The following is a 26,241-nucleotide window of genomic DNA, read 5'->3' on the forward strand; positions in this document are numbered from 1 at the left end:
AACATTTAAACTGCATGTCACCCATTACAACATCGACCTAAGAACACTATTCCCTCAATCAGTTCACACACACACACACACACATGCACGCACACACACACGCACGCACACACACACACACACGCACGCACACACACACACACAGGCAAGCAGCTTTAAAATAAACTGCTTTGGCATGCATATAGTCAAAGTTATCTGTTGTTCTTTGAGTCACTTTTTACTGTGGCCACTGGCTTGCAAAACAAATAGCTAAATAAACAATACGAATTTGACGGAGGAAAACTAACCAATGTACTCAGAGTTCGGATCTCTTTGCTTTGACCGGCAGATTTTAAAAATAATTTCCACGTAGCTAAACACTTTTAAACTTCGTATTCTGGTAGAATGTGTTTATAAAACATATTTTTCTCTTGGCTTTCTTGAGAAAATTCTGTAGTGTTTACGGCAGAAATTGTATTCACTTCAATAGACGTCATTGATTGGTTGAAATTGCAGAAATGCAAGAAAATAAACAAGAAATAGCTTACAAACTACAGAATTTTCTCAAGAAAGCCAAGAGAAAAAGATGTTTTATGTAACACATTCTACCAGTATACGAAGTTTGAAAGTGTTTAGTTACAAAGAAATTATTTTAAAACTCTGCCGGTCAAAGCAAAAAGATCCCAGAGTTCCACACAGCAACCTTTGGACGTCCAAGCACCATCAGAGCAGCACAGAACAACCACAACTAAGTGCCATGTTTATTTCTTTTCATTTGTTTTGCTTGTAAACATCCAGCGTCTGACTAAGTTGGGAACACAGATTTAGTGGCAATACGGTTTGACTTCTATTTTTAGCATACAAGGGATCCATACAGTGGTTTCTCATATTGTTTATGTTTAAATAAATCTCAAAAACGAAATGAAAAACCATTTTTGCATAATTATTGTGCCATTTTTTCAACAAATTTAAATGATTATTCTGGAGCATATTCACCATCCACTTCAATTACTGCTTCCCATTTGCTTGGCAGACGGTCAGACCATCATTTAAAGATGTTTTTGTTGAATATTGTTATTGTTTTTGTTGAATAAAATTTGTTGAAAATAAAAAAAGCCGCAATAGTTATGCACCAACCCAACATATACATATTTGAAAGTGAATTCTATTTACGTACGACAGCTGACGCTAGACAGGAATATTTCAAAGTAACTTTCACATCCATATTGCAAGCTGCAGTCGTATCCAGGCTGGTAAACCGACCTGAAATAAAATAGAACAAACGAATCTGAACCATCAGTCGCAAGAACACTGCTAGTATATACTCACCATTATGTGTGTTTCCTTTGTTAATAGGAATTACAAAATTGTACGATATGTAAGATATCTCCTATTAGAAACATATGTAATGGGGAAAAAATAATGTCAAAAAATTTCTTCCAATCTCCTGTTTCGCTATGTAATTAATCTGCAGGCAATGTTTTCCAGTATTCTTCATTTCTTATGTATGCCTCACACAATTACAACATCTATGAGGTCGTTGCTATTCGAGCGAGGTCATTGCCAGTACCACCTGACTGGGCCCCATGCCGGTGGCACATAAAAAGCACCCACGACACTCTCAGAGTGGTTGGCATTAGGAAGGGCATCCAGCTGTAGAAGCTCTGCCAAATCAAGATTGGAGCCTGGTGCAGCCATCTGGTTCGCCAGCCCTCAGTCAAAATCGCCCAACCCATGCTAGCATGGAAAGCGGACGTTAAACGATGATGATGATGATGTTGTTGATGTACAGTACAACTTTGGAACTTTGGAGTACCGGAATAAGCAGATGTACTTCGTGAGAGCACAGCCTGGATTAGAACTCTATCTACATAATATGTGCATACATACATAGCTAGATCGCTAGCCACTACACATTCTTTATTTTCTCTCCTTGTTTCTTTCTGTGGAAGAGCATAGGCTCGAAACGTTAAAGACTTTTTCACTTCCCGAGCGTTAAACTAATACATCTGTTTGTTGTCTACACCACCTGTCTTTGTCTTTTGTTTTTTTTTTTGTTAATTTGCCCCCTGTATATATATGAATACATATGTAGATCAAATTGGAGCCTAGTGCAGCCATCTGGTTTTCCAGTCCTCAGTCAAATCGTCCAACCCATGCTAGCATGGAAAGCGGATGTTAAACGATTATGATGATGATGATGATATATATATATATGTGTGTATGTATAATTGTTGTCATGGCTGATGACAGTACCGCCTGATTGGCACCTATGCCACAGGAATGTTAAAAGCACCTTTTAAGTGTGATCGTTGCCAGGGCCATTGACTGGCTCCTGCGCTGGTGGCACATAAAAAGCACCATTCAAGTGTGATTGTTGCCAGCATCACCTGAATGGCTCCTGTACCGGTGGCACATAAAAAACACCATTCAAGTATGGTTGATGCCAGTACGCCTGACTGCTCTCATGCTGGTGGCACGCAAAAGTACCCACTGGACTCTTGGAGTGGTTGGCGTTAGGAAGGGCATCCAGCTCAGTCAAACCGTCCAACCCATGCCAGCACGGGAAGCGGTCATTAAACGACAATGATGATGATGATGGTTTGCTCTTTTACTTGTTTCAGTCATTTGACTGAGGCCAAGCTGGAGTACCGCCTTTTAGTCAAAGAAATTGACCCCAGGACTTACTCTTTGCAAGCTTGGTACTTATTCTACTGGCTCTTTTCCCGAACCAGCATCAGTTGTCAAGCAAAGGTGGGCGGACAAACACAGACACAAATAAATATACACATACATACATATATACATACACACACACATACATATATATATATGACAGGCTTCTTTCAGTTTCTGTCTAGCAAATGCACTCACAAGGCTTTGGTCAGCCTGTGTAGAAGACACTTGCCCAAGTTGCCACGCAGCGAGACTGAACCCGGAATCATGTGGTTGGTAAGCAAGCTTCTTACCACACAGCCACTCCTGCACCTATATATATATATATATATATATATATAATGGGGATGTAGCTCAGTGGTAGAGCGTTCGCTTTGCATGTGGCACCTGTGCTGGTGGCACGTAAAAAGCACCCACTACACTCGTGGAGTGGTTGGCGTTACGAAGGGCATCCAGCTGTAGAAACACTGCCAGACCAGACTGGAGCCTGGTGCAGCCCCAGGCTTCCCAGACCCCGGTCAAACCGTCCAACCCGTGCTAGCGCGGAAAACAGACATTAAACGATGATGATGATATATATATAGATTACACACACACACATGTAAACATCATGCACATACACACATATAGATATGCACATTCATATTTTGATTCTATAATTAAGCTTCTTTTTTCTGCAGGATCCTACATTGTAAGGATATATTTTCTGTTAATATTTTTCTATGCAGCCTTATTTTATGGTGTACAGTGTTGTGTATCAAAATTGTTTTTGTCATAAATGCATGTTTTGTCTCATACGACAGAGTGTTGTGCTCGTCTGGCAAATTTAACAGAAGTGTCTTGTTTGTAACTTCCATTTTTGCAATCCATTTATGGATTAAATCTGCAGGAGTGGCTGTGTGGTAAGTAGCTTGCTAACCAACCACATGGTTCCGGGTTCAGTCCCACTGCGTGGCATCTTGGGCAAGTGTCTTCTGCTATAGCCCCGGGCCGACCAATGCCTTGTGAGTGGATTTGGTAGACGGAAACTGAAAGAAGCCTGTCGTATATATGTATATATATATATATATAAGTGTGTGTGTGTATATGTTTGTGTGTCTGTGTTTGTCCCCCTAGCATTGCTTGACAACCGATGCTGGTGTGTTTACGTCCCCGCCGCTTAGCGGTTCGGCAAAAGAGACCGATAGAATAAGTACTGGGCTTACAAAGAATAAGTCCCGGGGTCGATTTGCTCGACTAAAGGCGGTGCTCCAGCATGGCCGCAGTCAAATGACTGAAACAAGTAAAAGAGTAAAGAGAGTAAAAGAGTAACTCCCGAGTGTGGAAGGCAAACCTCTCTCACTCTGCAATCTATTTATACTATGTTGTTTAGTGCTCCACGGGTTTCTGACCCCACTTTGCATTCTGCCCTAATTGAGTATAAATCATGTGAAAAAAATACAGATAAATATTTTTCACATTGATGCATCAAATATGCATAATGGAGCAAGCGAATCGACTTTGATTGCAAAAAAACAAAAAAACTCGTTAAGACTAATCATACATGAAAATGTGGCGGACACCGAGTTCTGTTTTTGAAAATTATTCAGAGCAAAATCTCTCGGTTTTAAAAGAATGGTGGAGAAGTGAAAAGTGAGTATGTATACATGTTTTTTTAAAGCTTCTGAAATTAGTTTAGCTGTCACCATCATCATCATCATCATCATCATTTAACGTTCAATCTCCATGTTGGCATGAGTTTCACGGTTTGACAGGACTTGGTAAGGCTGGGAACTGCACCAGGCTCCATTGACTGTTTTGGCAATGTTTCTACAGCTGGATGCCCTTCCTAATGCCAACCATTTTACAGAGTGTACTGGGTGCTTTTTACATGGAAACTTTTTCCGTAGTCACAACACGTGTGCTTTTTCTGTGAAGCCAGCATGTGTGCTTTTTTACATGGCATCAGCTCCTGCGGGGGTCACCATTTCCGAAAAAGAAAACCCCATTTAAATTGCTGATGACCATCAAAGTGTTTTACCTCATAATTAAGTGATTTAGTAGTTTAAAACTAATATTTACATCTCAAAGATTATATCCAAAAACAGCTTTTGTGAATTTTTGGTTAGAACTGAAATTTTTGGCTTCTTTCATAGAGACACTTTCATAAAGTAGAATTCTTTGGAAATACTTATAATCTTGTATGTTAACACCAAAGTCTTCCACGCTTTTACCTCAATTACTTAACTGATATTCTATTAAAAAACAAAACATGTTATGAATTTCCTGCAGGTTGTAATTATTCTCGTCTCTAATAGAATGTCTCATTTCATAAAACATTTAATTTAATAAGTCAAGGTTTATCATACTGAAGATTTCTAAACAGAATGAAATGGTGCTACATGACTTGAAATAGATAAATGAATATGTGAATTCTATGCATTTTTTTCTTTTAGAATTCTTTGATAACAAATTCAAATTTCTAATCCCGACAAGTTTTATGAAGAAAAGATGAACTCCCTTCTAATAGCTTAAACCACAAAAGGAAACATGTTTATTATTAGTTCATATAAAAATGCACATTCACATTATAAATTTCTTTGTTCCTTTCGCAAATCATAGAAGTTACCGAATTGCATGGATATAAAAATATTTATTGCTTGTAGGAGGAAGTGAAAAATTGAAAATATCTTGAAATATAATTGAAAATTTATTGAAATAGAATCCAAATTTGAAGAACATGCATCAAAGAGGAAGATAATGGCAAGTTTAAGGAAATGAGTTTACCAAAAGTAAGAGCAGTTGTAACTTCTTTTAACCAATTCATCCAGCGTATTCATTGAGTAACGCATAATGGAAAAACAGTCTGAAAAGATATGGATGCAAATTTCATTAAATAACAGCTTCTGTTTTTGATAGGCATTGCCCAGGACTTAGTTTTTATGTAGCAAAAAACTGAAATAAAATAATAAATAAACAAAAATAGTTAACTGAAAATTTATAATTAAACTAAATTAGTTATAACTGAACATGTATAAAATTAGAAACTCACAGAAGCACATGCATACATATGTACAAGGGGCGTTCAATAAGTAATGCCCCTGACCCACTTCCCATAGCAGTAGAGCAACGAAACTTGGCACAGTTATTAGTCTTTTTCTACATAGGAACCACTCAGAGTTACACATTTCTCCCATCGTTTGATGCAACTCCGGAGACCATTTTTGTAGAAGACTCCAGCTTGGTCCTCCAACCTCAACGTGACTTCAGAAATCAAGGCTGCATCATCTGGGAAATGCTTTCCTTTCAAAAACAACTTCATGGCTGGGAAGAGGTGAAAATCAGAGGGTGCAAGGTCGGGAGAGTAGGGGGATGGGGGAGGAGTTAATAGCCGCACGCCTGTGCTTCTGATCTGGCGACACACGAGTTGTAGACCGGAGCGTTGTCCTGCAGGAGGAGGATGCTTTGCTGATCTTGCCCCGCCTCTTGATTTTGATAGCTTCTCTTAATTTCCTCAAAAGTGAAGCATAATAGGCTCCTGTAATTGTGGTACCCTTTGCCAGGAAATCTGTCATCACTACTCCGTCCTGGTCCCAGAAGACTGTGAGCATGACCTTGCCAGCGGAGGGCTGCACCCTTGCCTTCTTTGGAGGAGGTGAGTCACGGTGCTTCCACTGCATTGACTGGGCTTTGGTCTCTGGATCATAGTGATGGACCCAGGTTTCATCCTGTGTAATCAGTCTTTTGAAAAATTTTGACTCATCTTCTTAGCATATCTCCAAATTCATCCTCGAGCACTCGACGCGTTCTTGCTTCTGGAAAGGTGTGATCAACCTGGGAATTTGCCACTTAATCTATAGAGATATAAATAATTGCACATGTAAATTTTCAGCTACATCAAACAACTGCAAGTGGGTCAGAGGCATTACTTATTGAACGCCGCTCGTAGGTTTGTATAAATACATTAACACACGCATAATAAAGCACACACTTACATATACACAGCAAACATAAGAAGAATAGGATAAACCTGAAATGCAGTTTATACCATTCTACGTTTGGTTTGCCATTATGTATAGCAATTTGCATCTTCTTCAGTAGTGTTCATACCGACAAAGACATGAGTGTTGTGCTTCACTCTTGAGAAAATATGTTGAATGTTCGTAACTCAGTTACTCAGCTCACTTCTGAGGGCCACACTGTACAATGCCTAGGCCTCCTTGTGTGTAGCTGCCAGCTCATGATTTCCACGTGGTTGCATGGGACTTCCTTTGAGAGTTAGTTATATTATCATCATCATCATCATCGTTTAACGTCCACTTTCCATGCTAGCATGGGTTGGACGGTTCAACTGGGGTCTGGCAAGCCCAAAGGCTGCACCAGGCCAGTCACATCTGGCAGTGTTTCTACAGCTGGATGCCCTTCCTAACGCCAAGAACTATATATATATATATATATATTAATATATATATATATATATTATATATATATATATATATATATATATATATAATATATATATATATACACATACATACATTCAAAAGAGATGTCTCAAGAATTGAATCACTACTACCATCCACAACGGGTCACTTTCAGGGCACTTGACCATTTAACATACTACTGTCATGGCACTCCCGCATTCTTCTTCTCCTCCTCCCTCTCCTTCTCTTCTTCTTCCCTACCAAGAATTCACAATGACCTCGAACCCACAAGAGTAAACAAGGGAGACAGAGACAGGCAGAAATAAGCAAAATGCCCATTGTATTTGAATACTATGCATTGTCAAAAACAGGCTGCTCCATGCCTTCTATAACTCTGGTGTTGGTATCACACCTAGCCTGGGGACTTGGTATGGCCACACCATCACTGTTAGGCATCTTTGCAGACTCAGCATGAACCATTGTGTCAGGTGTGGTATTCAATTCTGGTTCTGGTTCACGTGTGTTCAGTGGGGCCATCTGCTCAACCATCCCTACCTGCAGTGGGTGACCTTCCTGAATCCATGGAGTATTCTTTCCGGCATGTATCACATATTTTGCCTTGGATGCGACTTTTTCGAGCGTGTGTATTACATTCTCACCTATTTCAAAGAATGGGTTTACAGCAATCCTCAATGGTCTTTGCATTAACTTTTTGCCCGGTGATAATTTACAACCACCCGAAGCACTCCAATGGTTAAACAATATTTTTTTCAAGTAGTTGCTGAAATTCCCTGTCTTTGGATCAAAATGCTTCAGTGCAGCTTTCACAGTTTGTATGGCCCTCTCATTGGTGCCGTTAGATGCCAAACTGTAAACGGGTGTCTCAATTTTTCTGCGACTCATTGATGACAACATGTTCTTTAACGCAACAAATTCAAGCCCATTGTCTGATACTAAAGCTGTATGGGCAAAGACCTCATTTTACCACCTTTTTGCCACCTCAGTTGAGCGATTAGGACACAAGAATGCCTCAATCCATGTTGAATAGGCATCTACAATTACAAGTATGTTACCAATGTTTGGAACATATGCCCAATCCATATGCACACATTCCCAGGGCCCAGAAATAGGTTATGAATCATTTTCCTTAACTAAATTTGGCCTAACTCTCTGCTAACTATTGCAAGATCTGACAAACCTCTCCACTGAGTAAGCCTACCCAGGCCACCAAACACAGAATCATGCCTTCGTAATTGCTTGTTGAATGCCTATGTGTGCAGCTCTATAAAGTGCTGGAATAAACCGATGGTTTCTATGATATATTAAACCATTTTGTGATGTTAGAAAATCCTTCCCTTCATTCGAGACCGATCTCTGATTTTGCAGTAAATTTCTTTCCTTTATTTTGTTACATAATGCATTTGCATTTAGTTATTTTCGGATACCTTCCATCATTACGGGATCGATGTCCTGCCACGCACTGTCATATTTATCTAAATGCGAAGCAAAAACAATTATATCACCATTGTTATTCTCATCATACCTCAATCGAGAGAGGACCTGAATGAGCGGAATACTTTTATCCAGAACATGCTTAAATTCTACTGTGACAGGATCCAACTCCACCTGGCTATTTTTTGTGAAGCAGATCGAGATACATTTAATTCCTTCACGAATAGGGTTTTCAAAGACTGTTGATCTGTTTCCAGATAAAACTGCTTTCCTAGAAGGAAATTCCGCGGTCTGTCCTCGCACCATACCACTGCATAAGCCTCTCTCTCTATGTTCGACCAATTTCGTTGTGCTTAGCTAAAGGTGTGGCTTATGAATGCTACTGGGTGTCCTCCCTGGGGTAACACCCCAGCTATTGCAATCAAGGATTTATAATTTTAGTAATTATTACCTTTGAAGGTTATTTTTTCCATGCTGACCACTTGATAAGTTCGTTTTTTATTTTTAAATTAACGATTGTATCCTTATTTATATAAATACACACACACACACACATATATATACGAAAATCAACAACACAATGCAACTGTGTCAACAGAATGTTATAATGTGTTTCCCTGAAGAATTGTTGTGGACCGGCATCCAATTGCGCCCTCAACAGAGAATGCAAATAGCCACAATACCGAAACGTTCGTCGGGAATAAAGAGTGTACACACACACACACACATTAATAAAATGAATGCAGATTTCTGTGTGTGTCCCCATGGTTTTCTGGCTTAGAGACCCAGCTGACTTTGATCTACCCACAAACATCACATATTTGGAATCAGGGGACACTGCTTGATAGAAGTATGGTTAGGTCATTTAGAGTAAAAAATAAAAACTGTTTGTCTTTTTGACCGAATTAATAAAAAAAGAAAAAAAAAAGTATCTTTCTTGTTTGGCTGGCACTTCTCAATTTCTTTGGTTTTTGGTCCAATTGATTTCAAAGTTGGTCTATTGATGTTTTCTATGCTAATTATTGGGTTGTCCGTAAAGTTTGTGCCGATTTTTAAAGGAAAGGAAAAGGTCAATAAACACTTGCCATTACATTTTTAATCAACCAAATATGAACGATTTTGTTGCACAATGCGTCTCCATCTTTCCTTTAACTTGAAAATACCCTCTTCCCAGAATTGAGGTGCCTGGGAGGGTAAGTCGAAAGGTAAGTAACTATAAATCGGCACGAACTTTCCGGACAACCCAATGTTAAAATGCAATTCCTTTTCGTCCAAATTCAATCAATAAACAGTCATTAGCTTTTAAAGTTTGCAAATTTTGGGTAATTTTAGCCAATCGAAAGCTACAGACGTATTGGTGCCCGTTTCCATAGTAAAAAGCCAAGCTGTTGTGTATCTTGTCACTCGTCTGTTGCTGTCCTGTCCAACCACCTCTAGTTTATATTGTTTACGGATATTTCACACTGTTTTCCTGTGACACACTGGATGCGGGAATCGATTCTTCCAGGATTATAAATGTCTTGTTTACTCCGTTTTTCGCATTAAATGCATATTAGATGCTTAAAACTAAAAAATATGTGTTGTTTATTCGTTATTTTTAGCCATTTAAATGCTTAAAACACGTGCTACCATGTTATGTTGACATTATTGGTTTGTCGTCCTATGATTGCTGTCACGTACAAAATAACAGCTTCAGAACCTTGTCTGACTGAGTAAAAATGATCAAGCCATAAACCTCTGTAACTTTTTTTTCCTAATTTTCTGAAACAAGTGAATTATCCCCTGAGATTCAGTGTGAAAACTTACATTAATATATCAAATTTGAACATTTTTTACTTAATTTTTAAAATTTCAAAGAGTGCAGCCAAACAAAAGGATCCGATTTTTAAAAAAAATTCTTTAATTTTCGCTAAATCATCTTTATTTACATTTAATGAGCTAAAACTTTAATGAATGAAATAATTAAAGGTTATTCCTTACCTCCGCCGCCTGTTTCGCTACTATTTCTTTCCTGCCTGTTAAATGAAATATAGCAATAAACGTTTTGAATATTTTCTTTATAATTTTGGCCAACAATTTTAGGGAAAGGGCTAAGTCGATTATATTGACCCCCCAGTACTTTATTTTATCAACATCAGAGGGATTAACGAAAAGTTGACCTCAGGAAAATTTGAACCCAGACGTAAAAAAACCGGATGAAATGCGGTGTCCAGTGCAGCAAGGATTCTGCTAGCGCATCGCCTGTTTTAAATATTGGGAATCATTAATGGTCAGACAGGGAAATCATAAGCGAAATTAATTGAAGGATTGGACAGGTCAAGGCTGTTTATGGTGCAATCAAATATATAGCGTCAGATGAACAGCTATCAATAAAAGTGAGGGTAAGAAGCCAATAGGCCCTCATAGAACCTATCCTTACATATCGCTGGAACATACAAAACAGGTCAAACCCTCCAGAGGTTTGGTTCCTTAACCTTTTGCCTGTCTTAACGCAAGACGTATTAACCTGGCATTTATGCATCATATATTTCCGATTTTTTCAACCATTAGAATAAGTTGGGACTTATGAAAAGAAGGTTTTATATTACTGAGAACATACGAAACAAATTCTGTTGTCTGGGGAGAGTCATTTTCTTTTCGTGCCTTTGGCAGCTGACTTGGCAGACACCCATAAAATTATCAACCATCGTACAAACAATAACTCTGAGCACCTTTTCAAACTCCACCCATCTAACATCTGTGGACATATTTACAAAGTAAGAAAACAGCACAGCTCCCATGACTTCAGGAAACATTTTTTCACGCTGAGAGTTGCTGAAGCATGGAACAAACTGCCGGCATCAGTTGTTAGTTGTCGGAGCACTGCATCCTTCAAGACTTCCATGCTTCCTGAGATTCGCCAACACTACACTTGATACACACACAAGCATGTTCACTTTCCAGACATTTCTACATTACTGCATGTACTTTATATGCACTTTCTGACAAGTTGTGGTGCACCTGAGCACTGTATACAATAATTTCATTATTATATTATTATTATTATAATCTAACACACTCACCGGTAATTTTCGTTGCGTCTTGCAACCTTTTCAATAGTTTTGACTCAAAAACTATTGAAAAGGTTGCAAGACGCAACGAAAATTTTAGGAAAATAAAAATAAGAAAAAAGTGGAAATTTACCGGTGAGTGTGTTATATTAAAAGGCACAAAAAGAGAATGACTCTCCCCAGACACAACAGAATATGCTTCAACAGACGAACTCATATAAAGAACCTTGCAAACCAAATCCAAAAACGAAATACGAAACAAAGACTAACTAAAAGTTTGAAAACAATCATGGACGTTTATGAAACTGCTTTGGACAAGCAAAAGGTTAAAAGTATGTTGAAGGTGTCCTTTGCAGATAGAGTGACAGACATGGAGGTCTTCAAGGGGGGGAGGCCACTAGAATGCTTCTCCACAACAGACTCAGTTTATTGGACAGCATACAACAAGAAAAACCTTGAGAAATTTGGGGACAACTAGGAAACCGAAAGGAAGAAACTGGAAAAGACACTGAGAGAAGTTACTGGACATTTTTACTAGCTGGCTTTAGAAAGATCGACCATTAACATGTGTGGAACAAAAGGGCGTGCAGGTCCGTGAAGACTGACCACTGAAGGGCATGGCAGATGAAGAAGAGAAAATGGTAAGCTTTGCATGCTAACTGGACTATTATTTATGCGTTTTATGTAATATTATTTCAAGAATCTTGCTTTCAAGTTTATTAAAATAAAAACTATTAGCAAGTTAGATTGTAAGGTATTTTTTAATGAGAATTGCGTCAAATAACTTTGTTGTCAATATTTTCCTAAAATAAATTTCGCCGAGGTCGACTTTGCCTTTCATCCTTTCGGTGTTGATAAATTAAGTACCAGTTGTGTACTGGAGTCGATCTAATCGACTAGCACCCTTCCCAAAAATTTCGGGCCTTATTTTCTTAAGATTTCTATATATTTATTATACATAATTAATTAATAAGGGTGAGAGAATTAGATACTAATTTAATAGTATATCTATTCAACACCAAGAGTGAGCCATATAGTGACCACTCTCTTATATTTATTTTATTATACATACATACCCAAGTATATTTGCATATAAGAGATGCGTTTAAAAAGTAAACTAATGCCGCATGGACAAAATAGTTTGGGTGGGAGGTGATGTCGCCCTTTCCGTGCCGGTGGGTCGCATCAGTTCCCAGCCGTTTCGTCTTAAGACGTTCGTCGGATTTTCATTTTCACGCAACACGACCGACCTTACGCATCGGGCAGAAACCAATAAACCCATGTCTCATCTGCAGTGATGATGGTCTTCCTGAAGTCTGGGTTGTGGTTTTGCACAGATCAGCATATCCTGAGCGATTCTCATGCAGAGATGCTTTTGATGCTCCGCCGGAACCTTGAGGGCGAATTTCGCCGACTCTCTCCCAATGCACAAATCCTCCGGTACTACTAGCGAACAGTGGTCCCGGTGCGCGCATCCGCACTAGCTAGTCATGACTAGTCGATCCTTACTTTGTGTTTTTGTGTTTTATTTACTTTGTTTAACAAAAAATATTTACTTAGTGTTTTATTTACTTTGCTAGATAGTCGTTTTAGAGTCGACTAGTAACGACTAGCTAGCGCGTGTGCGTTAGTAGTACCAAATCCTCCGTTAAAATGGAATGCACTGATCCTGTGCTTTTCCCCCCTTCGTGAGTAATTTCCTGGGTTATTACTCACGACAGTCTTCCACAACTATTCACCGAACCTTCTCAACCGGCCTCTCTTCGTTTCAACTTGTGGATGGCCCCGCCTGAGCATGCCTCGTTCTCCACTGAGGTGCAGCTATGTTTGAAGCGGTTGTACCACTCGTTGATCTGGGTGTTGTCCATGGCATCATCACCGAAAAACCTGCTGAATCTTTGGGATGGTTTGAACTTGAGTATCACCAAGTTTTTTTTTTTTTTTGCAAAACTTGATGCAATGTCTCTACTTAAAGCGTTCGGTGAAAACGAAAATCTGACGAGGACTCACTACACGCCTGTACTCTTGGCCTAACACCCGAGAACTGAGGCGGTTTACCAGCGTGGAAATTTTCAAGCTTCTGCAAGAAGAGTGGCGTCACCTCCCACCCAAAGGATTTAACCCACGCGGCATTAGTTTTGGTGAGAAAAAATAAAGTTAGATATTTTTTGAACGCACCCCGTATGAATGTATGCATGCGTTATGTATGTGCGTATGTATGCAGGGATGGATGGATGGATATATCTTAGTATAAAACAGTAATTGAGAAGTCACTGATGTTGCAATTAGCCAATTAGTTGAATAAAATATTGTTATATGCATATATATATATCTGTGTGTGTGTATATATATGTATCTATATGTGTATGTATATGTATGTATGTATATATATATATATATATATTTATATATATATATAAAGCTATTGCTTACGCATGTTTGTAATATAGAAATAGATAAGATATAAGTGTAAAATATATTGAAATATAGGTTGTAAGTTTATTGAAGAACCATTCCTGAACTGAAGCAAGCAACACGGTTGTAGTTTATGGTTTATTAGATGAATAGAATTGAATGATGAGAATTTTTCAGCCAAGGAGACAACCCTAGAGGAGACTTAGTGTATATTTTGGTGAAAACTTCAGAATGTCCAACGATGAAGAGAAATAAAATAATTTAAGAAAGAAGTGAAACAAACTTACGTAATGGAATCACAATTGAATGGGACATCTGTGGTGTTGTTATTGGCTGTAGAAATAATCAGGAAAGTTAAAATTTATTTGCTTGGTTTAGGAAATTACAAAAAAAAAAAAAAGAAAAGAAAATGTTTAGAGTATGGCATTGAATGTTTTTATTGAATTGAAAAGTATCAGGACCGCTGCTATAAAAAGTAACACCAAAACGCGTATCAATTTGGCATTTAGTCTCCTCCGAAGTAATCCTCTTCTGAAGCCACTTTATCCAGCATCGTTTCCATTGATGGAAGCATTCCTGGAACTTCCTTTCTGGGATAGCGTGCGGCTGTCTCGTCACATTCTCTTGGAATTCCTCGACGTCTTGAAAATCACGTCAAGGTCTCCCACTGCGAAGACTGAGTCTTGATTTCGGGGTCATAGCCATAGAACCACGATTTGTAACTTGTTAAGACCGTTTTCGAAAAGGTTTTCGTCTTCTTCAACACAATCAAGGAGATCCTGCGCAGCTGAGATCCGACCTTCTTTTTGAGACGACCACACCCTACACACTGCCACTGATGGTTGTGAAGTACTAGGGGGTGGGGGAAATGCTGTTAGAAATGGACGTTCACTCTCGCTGCACGGCACCTTGGGCAACTGTCTTCTACTGTAGTTGATAAATCACCTTACTGTAAATTTGGTAATCGGAAACAGTGTGGAATCCCGTTATATGTATGTATGTATGAATGCTTGTATGTGTATATTATACATATAGTAGAATTGGTTCGACTGTGGCTTTGAAGATTTTAAGTTTGAAGTCTCTACTTAGATTTGATGACCAGATCTTATGCATATCATTACAGGCTGACCTGGCCATGCCCTTTCTAGTTAGAAAATCTTTTTCAGATGTTGATATGTATGACCCAAGATATTTGTAATTAGAAACCATACTTAAGAGCGTATTGTTGAGAGTACAAATATATGGGAAACTACCACTTGTATCATCTCTTGTGAAAGGTAGAAGAGTCCAGTTTGCTGGACATTGCTTTAGAGCTGAAAAAGAGGTAATTTCTACTCTTCTCCTCTGGAAGCGATCTGCTCGCGATACCAGAGGGCGCACACTCTCCTACCCTGATGTAATCTCCAGGGATACAGACATCCAGCAACAGGACCTCCGTAATGGCGTAACATAGTAAATTCCATTGTCTCGACCACAGTCGAACAATGAATGATGTATATTATACATATCTATCTATCTATCTATCTATCTATCTATCTATCCATCTATCTATCTATCTATCTATCTATCTATCTATCTATCTATCTATCTATCTATCTATCTATCTATCTATCTATCTATCTATCTATCTATCTATCTATCGATCGATCGTTCTATCTATCTATCTATCAGTCTATCTATCTGACTGTCTGTCAGTCAGCCTGTCTGTCTCTTCATCATCATCATCATCATCATGATTTAACGTCCGTTTTCCGTGCTGGCAAGGGCTGGACGGTTTTACAGCAGCTGGGAAGCCACAGGGCTGCCCCAATTCACCACTGTCTGTTTTGGCATGGTTTTTTAATGGCTGGATGCCCTTCCTAACGCCAACCACTTTAAAATGTGGACTGGATACTTTTCTAAGCGGCATCAGTACCGGTGAGGTCACCAAGTCCATCAACACATAGGACGCCAGAGATGGTTAGGCACCATAACATAGTGAGATAAAACAACCATGAAGGCATCAGGTGTTGGTTAGGATATTGTAGACATATACAACAAGTACCAAATCCAATTTAAATATTAGATCCGACTCGGGGCTGGTTTTAGGTGTGGCATATACATGTGTGTGTGTGTGTGAATGAGTTCGTGTGTGGATGTATGTGTGTGCATGCGTGCGTTTATGTGCGTGTGTTCCACTTGCACCGTTTGACAATCAGTACTGGTTGGTTTACGTCCCTGTAACTTAGCAGATCAGCGAAAGAAAAAGACGATGACATGAACATTAAGTAGATTGCAATGTAAAGGTGGGTCGTATTATTTAAAGAACCCGAGATAAATTGGCGCACATATTGATTCCTACTCCTCCTCCTCCTTATCATCATCACCACCACCACCACCACCACCAACAACAACAACAACAAAAGAAACCCTGTGCATAACTGTCTCGAGTCCTTGAACTAATAGGGGCCGGTAACCCGGTTTCCATTGCGTAAAAGTGATTGATACCCCAACGTTTCCCCTGAACAGGGAACCAGTCCATTGCATGGGTACTCTTTTACAGCCGAGTGGACTGCAGGAATGTGGAATGAAAGGAAATGAATTACTCAAGAACACAAAGCTCTGCCTGGTAAGGAATCGAAACCATGACCTCATGAGTAACTTATTTAAGGGTACACATGTCTGTGGAATACTCAACCACTTCACGTTAATTTCACGAGCAAGCTATTCCGTTGGTCGGATCAACAGAAACCTTTGTCGTATTAACCGGCAGACTCCTACTTATATGCCTCCAAGTACTCAACATATTTCCTCACCTTAAATAGAATTTTATCAGCTAAAAATAATAAAATTTGCGCCTGTTAGTATCTTTAGGTGGTTTTCGTATCTTTTAGGTGTTTTAGCACAAAAAGCACAAATTCACAGTTTAATGATAATTTCTTTCCTAATCACTAGATCAGATTTTCTCTTTTTTTTTACTGTCGGGATACAGTCACTCATATTGATCCAGTGTGGAGCATTAAGATCTTTATTTTGCACATTTTATTTCATTGATCCCTGAAGGATAAGCAATAAAGTTGATATTAGCGTGATCTGAACTCAAAACGTAAACTATCGTAACTAAAAACTGCAAAGCATTTTACCCAACACAAACGATACAACCAAGCAAAAAAACAAGATACTACAGACTTATTCACTAGCGTAGCTAGAGTATGTGCCGCCTGGGGCGGCCCTTTCGTTTTCCGCTCCCGGACTCCACAAAAGACACATATTAGCTACAGCAGACCCAAAAGTGCCGCCCCTCACCATCCCAGCTACGCAAGTGAGTTTATTGAATAAAATTAGAAGCTGGACACCACCCAACGTGTGTGTGTTGCGCACAATCTATATTAATTATATTAAGCCTTCCGAGATTACTAGAATAAATATACTGCGCTGGATCTCGGAGTTTTAAAGAATTGACAATCCAGAGATTGAATGTATCGTCAATCTTTCTGGAATCGATAAAATACCATATTTGATGGCATATAAGATGCACTTTTTCCCTTAAAAATAGATCTAGAAAAAAATCACCACGGATCCTAGAGGCAAACTTGGGCCTTCAACAAGTTTTGATGCACTAAAAAGTTTCCTTTTCCTGAACATCCACGGCTGAAATTGGGATGCATTTGATAGAGCTGTGAGTCTGATATGCCTTCAAATGCAGTTGTTAAGAATTATAAAATGGAATCGACTGAAGCCTCCTTCAAAAAGTATGGCCATAGACCAATCATAGAAATCAAAATGACTATTGGACTTTCTAATATAGATTAATTTTTTATTGTTAAACACTTGTTGGAGAAATAAGAAAGAGAAGATGCCAGTTATTGCAATAAAACATAAAATCAAATAAATATGAGCTATTTAAACCTCAAAATCATTATGTTGCAATTATGAACACTGGAATAGACAGAATACATGAAGGACCAATAAGTTAATTATGATTAGATAAGTTGGTTGTGATTATAATGATTTTAATAATTTATACAAGCAGACAACAATGTCTTATAATTGAATAATATATTAAACTAGCAGTATTGCTCGGCGTTGCTCGGGTTTGTAAGGGAAATAACTATATAAGCATTTTTAGAGAGTTATAGCCAAAAAATAGCAAAAAAATGCATTAAAAATGGGAAAAAAATTATGGTAAATTTTTTTTTAAATCGTTGACTTATCGTAGACATTTTTAGAGAGTTACTTCCCTTATATAATAGCGAAAAAATGCATTAAAATGGAAAAAATTATGGTAAATTATTTTTTAAATCGTAGACTCATCGTAGACGCGCGCTAATACCCAGAAGGGCTCGATATGAATCACGACTATAAGATACCCGGTTTTGGTTAAACTGCATTGCAAAATGTGGGAGTAGTTAGGAATCTAAATCGTAGGAGACAGACACACAACTTCACTTTTATATATAAAGAAGATTATATCAACACTAACTTACCCAGGGTGGTCTGGATAACCAAAAAAATTACGGCTCCAAGTATATAGGCTTTCATTTTACAAGTTTTATAAAACAATATTTTGTCTTCGGTGAATCTTGTAGTCTTATAATTATTCTCTGGTTTTCCTTGTTTTCGCTTTTTTTTTTCTTTGTATTCTTTGTGAATTGGTTTATTCTTCTCTGAAAATGACTGACTTGTAAGTATTTTGGTGGGTAAAACTCAACTGTATATTAATTGCTGGAGGAAAGCAATCAACAACCGATGACATGCATGAAGCTGCACAAATGATGAACGGATCGTCATGTCCTCAACATTTGTAATTCTTGATACGCACAGAAATCAATAACCATCATCGATATTCAAGAAGACCAACGAGATAAACATTGAGCAGGAGTTGGACGAGGGCATTGTGATGAAATGCGATGTAAATAGACGCTTCGTGTTTACAAGAAAGGGGAAAACAATTTTATTGAATAAGGAAATCGAATACAATTTCGTGATATCAATGAAACGTGAAAATCATGCTCAATCAAACTATTGGACTTCATCTGTCATACTTGTAGGAACTTGATTTTATTCGAATGTGTCTTTATTTAACTATTCAATAATCATTCTCGCATCAATTCATCTTGTTAAGAGGGACAAACTGTCCATTGTTTTGAAACTATCGCTGAACGGTCGATTGTATTGAGAAGTCGTGCTAATAAAACAATGTCCTGTTGTGAAATGTCCTCTTTCAGAACAGAGATGAAACCATTGTCTTATCGGTGACTCTTGCTATTTATTGTATCGATAAAAAACCTTTCGATATTAGCAATGAAAATGTCAACTTCTGTCCTTTCAGTTTCTTCAGATAAACTGGTTTCTTTATGGCAGAACAATATCCGTCACCAGTAATTATTCCCGACCCGATGAATAAAAAAAAACGTAAGTAGATAAAAACAAATAACACTTCTAAAGTAATATTTGCGGGAAACCCCACCAGTTCAAGGTAGACTTTTCGTTAGACAAGTAAAAAGGGAAAGATGAATGCTCAAGACAAAATTTTTTCGAAAATTACCCACTTTAATAGGAAAACAGAATTTAGTAAAGTAATTCAAGAAACAAAGTTTTTTTCATAACTAGCAGTATCGCCCGGCGTTGCTCGGGTTTGTAAGGGAAATAACTATATAAGCATTTTTAGAGATGTAAAGTATAATAGACATCTCAATATGGTTAACCACAAAGGGGGGGGGGGTTGTTACTGTAGCTTTTTACGTTCTGAGATTTAATAATACATTTTTAGAGAGTTACTTCCCTTATATGTGCCAAAAATGCATTAAAAATGGGAAAAATTGATGGTAAATTTTTTTTTAAATCGTAGATTCATCGTAGACGCGCGCTAATACCCAGAAGGGCTCGATATGAATCACGACTATAAGATACCCGGTTTTGGTTAAACTGCACTGCAAAATGTGGGTGTAGTTAGGAATCTAAATCGTAGGAGACAGACACACAACCTCACTTTTATATATAAAGATTATATTAAGGTCGTTTTGACATTATTGAACATGAGAATCTTTGGCGAAAGACTAACACCATGATGAGATCTATGTTCTATAGAAATCTAAAAGGAAACACCATAGTTTCTGTGGATCGTATCTGTTGAGTTTTTTTAAAGTCAAAATATACATCATTAAGCCTATTTAATCAAGATCAAACACTGTCACTTTGGACGAAACTAACGTAATCTTTATATATAAAAGTGAGGTTGTGTGTCTGTCTCCTACGATTTAGATTCCTACCTACTCCCACATTTTGCGGTGCAGTTTAACCAAAACCGGGTATCTTATAGTCGTGATTCATATCGAGCCCTTCTGGGTATTAGCGCGCGTCTACGATGAGTCTACGATTTAAAAAAAAATTTACCATCAATTTTTCCCATTTTTAATGCATTTTTGGCATATATAGGGAAGTAACTCTCTAAAAGTTTATTATTAAATCTCAGAACGTAAAAAGCTACAGTAACAGCCCCCCTTTGTGGTTAGCCATATTGAGATGGCTATTATACTTTACATCTCTAAAAATGCTTATATAGTTATTTCCCTTACAAACCCGAGCAATGCCGGGTGATACTGCTAGTATATATATAAGGGGAAAAATGGATTGTTATTCCTTTAAAATTTATGGACTTGGAGTTGCAAGATGTAAACTTAATTCATTTTTGTTTTTTTTTAAAAAAAAGCAACATATAATACTAAATCGGTGAGCTGGGAGTATCGTTGGGCAAAATGCTTAGGGGCATTTGTTCCTATTCTTTTCACTCTGAGTTCAAATCCCACCAAGGTCAATTTTGCCCTTTATTCTTACAAGGTCAATAAAATCACTAGGGTTGATGTAATTGACTTGTCCCCACTCATCAAAATTGCTGGCCCTGATCTCTGCAACGGATTGGCATCCCGTTCACAAGTAATGATGTCATCTCGGTAACATATTCCATGGAAACGGGGTAATCTACGTTACAAATCCTTGGGATCAAGAGAAAAAACAAACTAAAAATAACACAATAATACAGGGGCAATTGCCACAATCCATTATGTCTACTGAGAACTATTGAAGATCCTATTTTCATTCAATGTATTTAAAGCAAATCGTGGGACGGGATGCAAGCTTACAAAGCAGTCGTCAGTTTGACTGCATACCAGTTGCTTAAAGTAGAACGCTTATATGCTTAAGTATAATCTCTTTCAGTACAAAGAACGTAGAAGAGAGTTATAGATGCCTTGATAGCATTGCTTTTGAGACTTACTTCATAATCTATATCCCATACCTGTTGATGGAGCTGAGAGAAATTACGAATGATATTTAAAGTACACTTTTTAAGAGTGGAACCAACCAGTACATCGTTCATTTAAATCCAGAGGTAGAGCTAATTCCATCTTTTCATCTCAACAAGTTGTGGTGCACCTGAGCACTGTATACAATAATTTCATTATTATTATTATTTTATGTCTGAAAATTAAGAAACAATAGTATTGAAAATGCTCACAGTAACTGGAATACCATGGACAGAACTCTTTTAAACATTATGAGTAAGAATATGCAATTTGTACTTTATGTTTACTCGAGAAATTACATATTCTGATACATTATTGAATTGGAGGTCCAAGATTGTATACTTTTGCCATCATGGCAAAAATGTTTTTTCATTTTTTTTGCAGTTTAAAAATCGAAATATGTCAAATTCTCTTGTTAAAGTTCACCACTTGCACTTGTCTTGCTATATCAAAGCAATAATCTGCTCTCATGTGTCAACAGCATTCGTAGATACATTTAGCTTCCAATGTGAAACCTATTGATCAGTGAAAATCATTTTAATGGGTGTTCCCGTTGAGCCAACGTAATGTTCCTCCGTTCATCTTCATGACGCTTGAACAATGATGCATTGGGAACAAACGCAGACGAACAACGGAATGAATCATTAATTGTTTCCAAATGAATAAAATCCATTTTTGAAATGGAAACTCTTTTGTTTGTAACCCCAGCCGTGTGTGCATGCGTGTATAGATGTTTGTATAGATGAGAAAAGCCTATTAAATTCGTAATATCATCTGTTATTTGGTGGCCTGATGAGTTGGGAGTTGTGTAACACATCTGTTACTTTCCATTTGAGATTTGTGTTTCAAAGGAAATTATGTGAGTATGTATTAAGCATGCCAGCCCAGAAAATAGATGTTGAATGATGTTTATGTATGCATGTATGTAAGTATGTATGTATGTATGTATGTATGTGTGTGTGTGTGTGTATGTATGTGTGTGGGGGGGGGGGGGTGATCGTTAATATATTTTGTTAATCAAGGCGGCGAGCTGGCAGAAACGTTAGCACGCCGGGCAAAATGCATAGCTGTATTTCGTCTGCCGTTACGTTCTGAGTTCAAATTCCGCCGAGGTCGACTTTGCCTTTCATCCTTTCGGGGTCGATAAATTAAGTACCAGTTACGCACTGGGGTCGATGGAATCGACTTAATCGCTTTGTCTGTCCTTGTTTGTCCCCTCTGTGTTTAGCCCCTTGTGGGTAGTAAAGAAATAGGTATTTTGTTAATCAACTATGTACCGCTTATTTATTTCAGTCATTAGACTGTGGCCATGTTGTAGTGTTACAATAATAGATATAGTCATTTCTTTCCGACCCCAATGCCAAATATGGACACATTCCACATTTTTATAAACAAATGAAATGCCAATCTGAAGACGTTTAGATCACCGAGTCTTGGCATTCGATGTCTTAATCAACATTCTTCTTAAATTTAGTGATAAATTCTGGTGTATATAAAATTCCTAAATTACTGAACTATACTGGATTTTGAATTTAGAGAAAAGTAATGTAATTATATTAAAATTAATATTATTTTTCCGATGAGGTTTGACTTTGCTTTCCATCTTTTTTTCGAGGTTGATAAAATAAATACCAGTTGTGTACTGGGGCTGATGTAATTGACTAACACACTCCCCCGAAATTACTGGTCTTGTGCCAAAATTTGAAACCAAAATTTTCTTGATTTGCTAATATCCTTTTGGAATACTTTCACCAAGAATTCAAAGTAACATCGTACAATAAATGGTTTTCAGAGCACAACAGCAGAAGTCGTTGAATATCTTTTGAAAGGGCCAAATGTCATACTTAGCACCTACTGTCTGCTATATTTGAGTAAGTTCTGCCACTACTGGCCTTTGATGACAAAGTGTTAGGCTTAATGACATTTTAAAGGATATTGATGCCTTTAACTGTCCTTATATTTACTTTCTGCCCTTCGAGATTGAAAGGTTGAGGACACAACCACTTTAAATATCTTAAATGTTATTTCTAATTAGAAATTTCACTTGCTGATAATCTGTTATTTAATCAACAAGTCACAGCTCACTTTTTTTTTATTTGGTGGCCTGATGAGTTGGAAGTTGTGTGACACATTATGCAAGCTAACTGTATTATACTTATCTATATATATAAAACTGAGAATGTGTGTGTGTGTACGTGCTGTTTGTCTGTCTGTCTGTGTGTCTGTATATGTGCATCACTGAAACTCGAGAACTACCCAACCAATTTCATTCAAATTTTGCACATGCCTTATTTAGGGTCCATGCAGTGTCATAGGTCAAAAAGATTTTCAACTTCTTGCCTAATGCAAGCCCACAGCAATCTCTTATCGCTTACACTACTTCAATATTATGTGTCAAAAGTGAAACAATAACATCTCTATTGTAATGTGAAATAATACTTTCAGTTTTAATAGAGTAAGTATTAATACTTTTACTTTGTATATATATATATATTAGTTTCATTTCTATTACTTTCACTGTGATATGTATATGTATGATATATATGTATGTGTATGTATGCATATATATGTATGTATGTGTATGTATGCATATATATATGTATGTATGTATGTATGTGTATGTATGTATACATATATATGTATATAGCTGTGTATATATATATACATAAGTATATATATTTATGTATATATATATTTATGTATGTATATTTATGTGTATATATATGTGTTTGTGTGTAAATATATATGTGTATCATCATCATCATCATCATCATTTAGCATCCGCTTTCCATGCTAGCATGGGTTGGATGGACATATATATATGTTTGTATATACAAGTATATACTAGCAGACATACCCGGTAATTCCCTGGAAAGTGAGGCTTACCCCTTGGTTCCATTCTCATAATTGTTTCACTAATCCAATAACAACAATACAAAGTATGTAGGCCTTAAAATGTTTTTTGTGCATTTACAGAGAATACCGAACTGTCTTACACAGGATCTTGTTTTTAGGAATTCCCAATAAGTTATGAATACACAAACTATGATGTCAGTTATGTAATAACATTGAAATTAGTTACCCTATAGTAAGAATTCAAATAAAGTAGCCCCGAAAAGGGCTTAAATCCGTTCCCAGAGTATATAGAACTTAGGAGGAAATACGAATAAGGTATGTATACTAAAATTGTGAAGCATGTTACGTAATAAGAGGCTAATCAGATATGAGATAATAACAATTCAAAGTAAATAACTCTGAAAAGGGCTTTTGTACGTTCCCAGAGAATATTACCCTCAGTGGCGCTAGTCTCAGAAAATTCGTGAATAAGTCACTAACCGAAATAAGTGGATCTATTGTTTAGGAAAATACTATTAACTTGTTTAAATGTTGTACTGGATGAATTCAGAAAATAACTCAAATAGTTCAAATACTAAGAAATAAGCTTATTCAATTTTATTTTTACAAAATATTTATGAACCTGAATGGGTTATTTCCCTTGGCTATATATAAGAATCCCTTTCAGGAGCGAATGGGTTATTTCCCTTGGATGTTTAAAAATAATATATTAGTTATAAGTGTTATTTACATTATTTACCTTTGACGGATATTTGTCTTCATCCTGTTTGTTGTTAACACAACGTTTCGGCTGATATACCCACCAGCCTTCATCAGGTGTCTTGGGGAAATTTCGAACCTGGGTTCTCATTCCCAAGGTATTTTTCGATGTTGTTGCTGCTGCTGCTGTTGTTGTTGTTGTTGTTGTTGTTCTTCTTCTTCTTCTTCTTCTTCTTCTTCTTCTTCTTCTTCTTCTTCTTATTATTATTATTATTATTATTATTATTATTATTATTATTATTATTATTATTATTCAGGTCATTGCCTGGAATCAAAGTCGGAATCTTTGGGTTAGTAGCCCATGCTTTTAACCACTGCACCATATGCCTGTGCTTAAGAGCATGGGCTACTAACGCTAAGATTCTGAGTTTGTTTCCAAGCAGTGACCCGAATAATAATAATAATAACATCGAAAAATACCTTAGGAATGAGAACCCAGATTCAATATTTCCCCAAGACACCTGAAGAAGGCTGGAGGGTATATCAGCTGAAACATTGTGTAACAACAAACAAGATGAGGACAAATATCCGTCGAATGTAAATAATGAACATTATTCCTCATTCCTTAAATATAGAACTGAAGTTATAAGTAGTAGATATAAGAATCCCTTCCAGGGTCTCTATTATGGATTTTTTCAACAATTTAAGTATGTCACTAGTTTTCCAGACATGAGTTCTACTCACGTGTCAAGTTTCATCAAAATCAATAAAACAAGTTAGAAAAGAACACAACAAACAAACACTCCCACAGATTTCCACATACGAGGTAGATGTGTATATAAGTGCATATGTATGCATATATATATATATATATATTATATATATATATATGTATATCATCATCATCATCATCATCATCATTTAGCGTCCGCTTTCCATGCTAGCATTGGTTGGACGGTTCAACTGGGGTCTGTGAAGCCAGAAGGCTGCATCAGGCCCAGTTTGATCTGGCAGTGCTTCTACAGCTGGATGCCCTTCCTAACGCCAACCACTCCATGAGTGTAGTGGGTGCTTTTTACGTGCCACCCGCACAGGTGCCAGGTGAGGCTGGCAACGGCCACGAATGGATGGTGCTTTTTACGTGCCACTGGCATGGAGGCCAGTCGGGGCGGCACTGGCAATGGCCATGATCGGATGGTTCGCTTACTTGTCACCGGCACTGGTATCACAGCTGCAATTTCCATTGATGTTGATCGACTTCGATTTTGGTTCTGCTTTCTGATATCTGATTTGATTTGGTTTGATTTTGATTTTGATTATATATATATATATAATTATGTATATATGTGCATATATATATGTATTTATATATATATACCCCTATATGTATGTATGTATATATATATATATATATATATCAATGTCGCC

General features: G+C 37.3%; 1 protein-coding gene across 1 annotated transcript in view; it reads right to left on the minus strand.

The window, feature by feature from the left end:
• LOC115213778 overlaps window positions 1-18,752 on the minus strand; it is a 28,356-nt gene extending 9,604 nt beyond the window's left edge. The window contains exons 1-5 of the mRNA XM_029782617.2: window positions 18,442-18,752; window positions 14,263-14,308; window positions 10,491-10,525; window positions 5,422-5,500; window positions 1,157-1,242 (exon numbers count right to left, since the gene is read on the minus strand). Of these exons, the coding sequence (XP_029638477.2) occupies window positions 1,157-1,242; window positions 5,422-5,500; window positions 10,491-10,525; window positions 14,263-14,308; window positions 18,442-18,496 (301 nt within the window). The 5' untranslated portion in view covers window positions 18,497-18,752. The remainder of the gene's footprint in view (window positions 1-1,156; window positions 1,243-5,421; window positions 5,501-10,490; window positions 10,526-14,262; window positions 14,309-18,441) is intronic.
• Window positions 18,753-26,241: the final 7,489 nt, after the last annotated feature.

Source organism: Octopus sinensis, linkage group LG7 (genome assembly GCF_006345805.1).
Source record: "Octopus sinensis linkage group LG7, ASM634580v1, whole genome shotgun sequence".
NCBI lineage: Eukaryota > Metazoa > Mollusca > Cephalopoda > Octopoda > Octopodidae > Octopus > Octopus sinensis.